The sequence below is a fragment of the Arachis stenosperma genome, chromosome 5 (assembly GCF_014773155.1).
Source record: "Arachis stenosperma cultivar V10309 chromosome 5, arast.V10309.gnm1.PFL2, whole genome shotgun sequence".
Lineage (NCBI taxonomy): Eukaryota > Viridiplantae > Streptophyta > Magnoliopsida > Fabales > Fabaceae > Arachis > Arachis stenosperma.
The window spans coordinates 13,892,196-13,899,081 of NC_080381.1; the positions used below are offsets into that span (position 1 = coordinate 13,892,196).

General features: G+C 37.6%; 2 protein-coding genes across 2 annotated transcripts; one reads left to right on the plus strand and one right to left on the minus strand.

Annotated features, from left to right (window-relative positions):
• Positions 1–475: 475 nt before the first annotated feature.
• On the minus strand, positions 476–1,754 carry LOC130982426 (60S ribosomal protein L8-3). The gene is made up of 2 exons (XM_057906432.1): positions 1,243–1,754; positions 476–944 (listed from the first exon to the last, which is right to left on the minus strand). Exons 1-2 carry the CDS (start codon positions 1,680–1,682, stop codon positions 599–601), a joined length of 786 nt encoding a protein of 261 aa, XP_057762415.1. The 5' UTR covers positions 1,683–1,754; the 3' UTR covers positions 476–598.
• Positions 1,755–2,379: 625 nt separating this feature from the next.
• LOC130979953 (filament-like plant protein 4) lies at positions 2,380–6,274 on the plus strand. The gene is made up of 6 exons (XM_057903520.1): positions 2,380–2,564; positions 3,070–3,209; positions 3,310–3,487; positions 3,595–5,146; positions 5,301–5,361; positions 5,632–6,274. Exons 2-6 carry the CDS (start codon positions 3,084–3,086, stop codon positions 6,091–6,093), a joined length of 2,379 nt encoding a protein of 792 aa, XP_057759503.1. The 5' UTR covers positions 2,380–2,564; positions 3,070–3,083; the 3' UTR covers positions 6,094–6,274.
• The last annotated feature ends 612 nt before the right edge of the window (positions 6,275–6,886 follow it).

The window sequence follows — 6,886 nt, forward strand, 5'->3', positions numbered from 1 at the left end:
ATCAATTAATAACTAAAGATGTTTTGTCTTTAGTAAGCAGTGTTTGGTTTAACATATTTTGACACCCTTAACTAGACTAGCACAAACTATTGGGCATCCCCTTTTTTTCGCAAATGCTAGAGACGAGAAAACCAATTTAATGTGTTTGATTATTTTTCCTGGAAGCAAAAGAGTCAAGTGAGAACAAATTTCTTCTCCAGACCGACTACAATTCCTAAACACAATAATGCATTTAATAAGGGTAAAACTCCGAATATCCCTAAACTTTAAGCAAGTCCATGCCATAATATACATGCTTGTATTAGGTTGGATATTAAAAATAACCAATCTCTAACATATCAAGTAAGCAAAGCAGCCAACAATTTAACATGTGCATATCAAGTGACATGTAATTTAAGATTTAACATCCAACTGAAATCGCATGGTAAAAACTAAAAAACAACAAACACGAATGAATATCTCTCAAACACGAATGTAATCAAAAGCTTCATATTTATGGGGGAAATGGTTCTCAAAATAGCACCCAAACAGTTCAACATAAACGATGAAAGAAACAAAATTTGGAAACTTGCAATCAAAGAAAGTCCTAAAAATATCTTTAAGTGGTCTTATCAGCCTTAGCAGCAGTTGCGGCAGCTTGACCCCTAAGACGACCGGTCCTCCTTGCAGCAATGAGACCAACCTTTTGGCCGGGTGGAGCATCACGCCTAACAGTACTGGCATGACCAATGTGTTGATGGTTACCTCCTCCATGGGGATGCTCAACTGGATTCATAGCAACACCACGAACCTTGGGCCAGCAGTTCCTCTTGACCCTGAATTTGTGGTAAGCATTACCAGCCTTGAGGAGTGGCTTCTCAGTTCTTCCACCACCCGCAACTTGTCCAATCATGGCCCTGCATCCACTTGGCACAATCTTCTTTGAACCAGATGGGAGCTTGATCCTACAAACAAAAATGAAAAACACATATAACTACTTCTAATGGACCATGATTTAACTCGGCCTCCAATTAACAAGTCGATTAATGCTACAACTCAGATACACCAAAATCCATTTCTACCAATAAAGTCGATTAATCCATTTTTAACATTTATACAAGCATTTCCAAAGTAAACAAACAATCACTGGTTTTGAGATATAGCAAAAAACAAATTATAAAATGATATTATAGTTAATACCTAGAACCAGAAAAATAACGTAGAATCACAATTATATATCGAATGGTGGTTGAGAACGAATACCTAGAAGTGTCGTTATCGGGGTTGTGGCTGATAACAATGGCGTAATCACCAGATGCCCTAGCGAAGACACCGCGGTCACCAACGTGGTGCTCAACGTTGCAAATGACAGCTCCTTCAGGGATGGATCTGAGTGGCAAAACATTTCCGACCACGAGTGTGGCCTTCTTCCCGCAGTAGATGAACTGACCGGTGTAGATACCTTCAGCGGCCACGAACAGCTCCGTCTGCTTCTTGTACCTGAAAGGGTGGCGGAAAGTGACCTTGGCGAGTGGGGCACCGCGGCCGGGGTCGTGGATGATGTCTGTCACCACACCCTTGAGGTAACCGTTGCGCTCGCCGAAGTCGAGGCTGCGGAACCTGGCGGCGCCCTTGCGGTGATGGGTGTGGGACTTGAAGACGGACCCGGCACCCTTACGCTGTGCTCGGATGACTCTACCCATGACGGAGAATCTCTCTCCTCTCTCTCTCACTCTCTATATCTGCGGCTAAGGAAGGTGGCAGTGAAGGTAAATTAGGGTTTCTTGTGTGGTTTTTGTACTTGACCTAGTAGGCCTTTTGCCTTTTAACTATAAAGTCCAAAACTGTTAAATGGGTTGGTGTAGCCCAATAGGTTATTGGGCTACACTCAAGCCCAAAAATTTTGTGAGTAAGCCTAATCATATGCGTAAATAATGCATTGCATAATTGGGCAGTACGCTGCTTCAGAAAATAGAATATCTGTTGTTGTTGTTGTTGGAGAATTGGAAATATCTACTTGACTTGAAAGTCCAAAAAGAAGTTAAACATGATTGTTTGCCCTCATTAAATTTGTTTCTTTTTGTTTGCTTTTGGTCCTGCCGTTAATTTGTTTTAGGTTTTCAACTTTGTTCGCATGTAACAGCCAGCTACAAGGACGGGGAATTGGGATCATACATGCAATGCTCCAATTCCAATTCCAATTCCACTGTTTCAAGCCGCATAAACGACACCAATGAACGAAGGAAAAGAAACAAAACGACAAAGTGAAATAAGGGGAAAAAATAAAAACAAAAGAATATTTTGTACCATTGAAATACGAAATTGCTTTTTGTTTGTAATGTAGTGGAGCTTTTTGTTTGTAATATAGTGGAGCTTTGTTGTTTAGTTAAAGTTTTGAAAATTTGTTTTTGTAGTGAGGTGGAGCCGCAGGAGCGTTTCAAACAGGGACCATTTCACGCTCCTCTTCTCTTTTTCACACTTTGAAGTTTGAAGAAGCAAAAATCAGCCAGCCATTAAAATCCGACCCCCCTCCATAACATTACTCAAGCTACACTCTCTCTTCTACTCTATTAAATTCTTCCGTAGTAAGTCCTACTATTACATTCTTATTCTCTATTCATTTCTCCTTGCCATGTTTTTAATAAGTTGGAACGAAATTTTATTTTATGAAATTTTTATATTACAAAATTTTTGAGTATTTTTTATATCATTTGAAGCATCGGTTTGGTTATCTCTCATGTGATCTAACCATAGAATCAGTCGCTGATACATTTATCACATGCATTTATCAAATTAGGTCTTTCTTTTTTTTTTTTTCTAATAGGAATTGCCATGACCATTATGGCACTCTGCCATTCTACTGTGACCTCGTTGACGTTAACTATGAAAAAATGGTTAGATAAATTTAGTTATTGTAAAAGATTTATAATCTGTAGTAGTGACAAGAATTTATATTATAAAGTTTAACTATTGCTACTTTCTTTGGTTTGATTAGATTTTATGATAGTAAAATGTGAAATAGGTAATGACTTAAGTTCATTCATGCATACAATATGCGTTAGCACTCAATTTGAGCATGTTGTGAGTCAGGTTGGAAATCTGAGATGGACCGGCGGGGCTGGCTCTGGAAGAAAAAATCATCTGACAAATCCAAAATTGCTGAGAATCCAGGTTCTGAAGCAGAACCTGTTAGTTTTACATTGTCTTCTGTGGCAAATCTTGAAGATGAGGTCATTCACTTTTATTTCATAAGTAGACATTAGCTAAATGGCTTATCATCCATAATATGAACATGTTTTTACAGTGTTTGTCCCTTTTTTTTAAAAGCAGGACAGTGGCAAGAATAAGAACTATGTCCAAATATCAATGGAGTCATACACACATATGTGTGCATTGGAGGATCAAGTAAAGGCTTTGGGAGACAAGCTAACAACAGCTTATTCAGAATTAAATAGCAAAGATAATTTAGTTAAACAGCATGCAACAGTTGCCGAGGAAGCGGTCTCAGGTAATAATTTTTAATAAATATAAAATTTTCAGCTTTAGCAGTTGAAACGACTAAAAACCATTCATTTTATAATAAAAAGGATTTATTCAACATTCTATGCATTTTAGGGTGGGAAAAAGCTGATGCTGAAGTAGCTTCATTAAGATGTCAACTTGAATCTGTCACTATCTCAAAGCTTGCTGTTGAGGATAGAGCATCTCACTTGGATGGTGCTCTAAAAGAATGCATGAAGCAGATAAGAACTGTTAAGGAAGATAGCGAGCAGAAACTGCAAGACTTGATCCTTATGAAATCCCAGCAGTGGGAAAAAGTTAAGTCAGAGTTTGAAGTGAAAATAGATAAATTGGAGCAAGGACTTCGTCGTGAGGCTAGTGAAAATGCTGCTCTTCTTAGATCCCTGCAAGACAGTTCGAATAAAATAGCGAGACTGAAAGAAGAAAAATCTGAAGCTGAGGCTGAAGTAGAGTTTCTAAAGAAGAATGTTCAGTCATGTGAAAAGGAAATAGCTTCACTGAAGTATGAGTTACATGTGATTTCCAAGGAGCTGGATATCCGAAACGAAGAGAAGAATATGATTATGAGATCAGCAGAAGTGGCAAGCAAAAAACATGCAGAGGATGTTAGGAACATTGCCAAGATAGAAACTGAATGTCAAAGACTCCGTGGTCTGCTGCGAAGGAAGTTACCTGGACTGGCTGCATTGGCTCAAATGAAGCTAGAAGTGGGGATTCCGCAACAAGTCAGCACACCCTACCATAGGAAAACTTGTTTAAAAGCTGATGGCATGCAAGAATCTGAGTTTCTTGCCAAAAAGTTGGAGGCATTGGAAGAAGAAACAAAGACATTGAAAGAAGCTTTGGCCACAAGTAATGCTGAACTGCAGGCTTCAAGAAACTTGTATGCCAAAACAGTTGGCAGACTAAAGACCTTAGAAGCAGAGATACAGTTTTTTCATTTAGAAAACGTTGCTGAAAAATCAAATTTGGCAATCAATTTTGGAAACTCATCAAATAGAATTTCCAACAAAATACCAAGCCTCGCTTCTATCTCCGATGACGGGCATGAGGAGCCAGAAAGTCCTGTTGAGTCAAGTGCAGCCTCAACTTGTGACCTTTCTGAAATTAAGAGAGTTACAAGTGTTGGTAAATTTGAGAAAGAAAAGAGTGAAACTATCATAGAACTGATGAATGACTTTCTGGAAGTGGAGAAAATGGCATGTTTATCGGACAATAGCAATGTAACTCTTGGCATCACTAGCAAAGTTAGTGACTCTGATGGAACAGATAAACAATCAGATAAAGCTTCTAAAGTTGAAGAGACTGATTATATTCCAGACAAAAATGACAAGGCATCCAAACATGCTGAACACATGCAAGATCTCAAGGAAACAAAGCGGATGTTCCAGGAAAAGGAGCAGCTTCTTGTTGAACTGAAAGAACAATTGGCTTCATCTCATAAATCATACAACTTGGCTGAGATTCAGCTGAAGTGTATGACAGAATCCTATAAGTCACTTCAAATGCATGCAGAATATTTAGAAGCTCAAAATAAGATTCTGCAAGAAAATATAGAGGAGCTAAAGAATGACCTTGTGGAGCAAAAGAAATGTCATGATGATGCCTTGGTGAGGCACAGAGCCACTGAAGAGAAAATGCAAAGGTTAATTCTGATCCCTTGAACCTTAATCCAGTAAAAAATTACATGCAATCTAATAAGTAATGTAATACAGTAATTCCCCTGTAAGTTTAGCATGTAGTTTCTATTGTGTGTAAACTATCTTGAGTTGAGCTTCCATTGTCTTTTTCACATGAAGGGACAAGTGCTTAGTTTGTGGATCCAATTTGGGAGCAGATAATGGCATGACTACTGTGAAGGTATGTACACGTCAAAGTACCTGCAGTCAAAGTCAATATTGCATTCTTTTCTATATCAATAAATAGTAATACTCATACTCTCCTAACTTGAAGTTTGATTGCAACTTGCAGCACATTTTTGAAATATTATGATTGATTTGCTTTTTATCTCAAATATTCACATTACTCAACATTATACACTGGACATGACGTGTCCTTATTCTCAGAAACACCATTGCTTTGATGCTACCAATTCCTTTGAATTTATCTTTGATATGTTCATGGCATCAGGATATGGAGCTAGCAGCAGCAGAGAAAAAGCTGGCAGAATGTCAAGAGACTTTGTATACTCTTGGTAGGCACCTGCAAGCTCTGTGCCCTCAGATTGAGATACCTATATCTCATCTCGGTAAAAGGCTTCAAACGAATGACATGCTGGTTAAACCAAGTCATGGCTGGTCGAATTCTAATGTGTCCGGTAACTCGAATGAAATTGAACAGGCTGAGGCATCTAGATGTAGTGTTCCTTCCGAGATTCAAGAAGTGAATGTCGAGTTTTCATCGCCTAACTGTCGTTCTACACCGTGTCTTTCAGACACTGAAGGCTGCTTTTCTGTGAACTCTTCAATAGGGTCAAGCGAGCCCGGTTATATGCTTACCGAATCGAATTCCTCTTGTTCTGCCTCTGCTACAGGGAAGCATGCACAGGGATTCAGACACTTCTCTTCTTTAAAAGGGAAGAATGCTCACTAGCATTGTTTGTTACTTCCTAAATCCTAGGTATTAATCAGAGGGAGCTCCCCGATGATGTTGTATATAGTAAAAGGTTTTGGAGATTGATGTTTCTGTCTTTAGTTCAATTATATTTGAATTTAGATGAAGCTTAGTTTTCAGTCTAGCACTTATATTCCTTGAACTACTTCTGTATTTTAAGCTAGGCAACTCCTCATATTTGGATTAATATTGAAAGTTACTAGCAATATATAGGTATAAATAAATTACTATTTATCGTATAAAGTATACAACAATGGAAGCTGATATAACATAAAGGTTTATTAGGAACGTGTAGTTAAATAAATTCAGTGTTGCCATTGTCTTGTAGAATCAGTTGTTGGTGAATGCAACTGAATAAACAAAAATAGTTTCTAAATATGTAATAAAAACCAAAAAGTTGAAACAAACTCATAAGGAAAGCTATACGTATTAACGAAGTAAATCTTAAAAAGGGTTATCTTTCTGTTTAGTTACTACTGATGATGAGGAACAAGAATGTGACTAATTACATTAAAGAAAGGCCAAGCCCAAACAAGTCTTCATTATTGATTCATATGAACCATTTATGTATAGCTTTGACTGAAAAACAAAGCTTCAAATAGATATTTATTGCCAGGAAGTTGAACAGCTTTGTAAATTGCTGATGGCTTATTCCAAAATTACTATAAACCAAACACTTGTGGTGTTTATTAGGTAAGCTTAAATAATAAAGAGTTATATTATTTATGTTCATTCTTTTTTATATATTGAATAAGTTCACTTTTCTTTCACA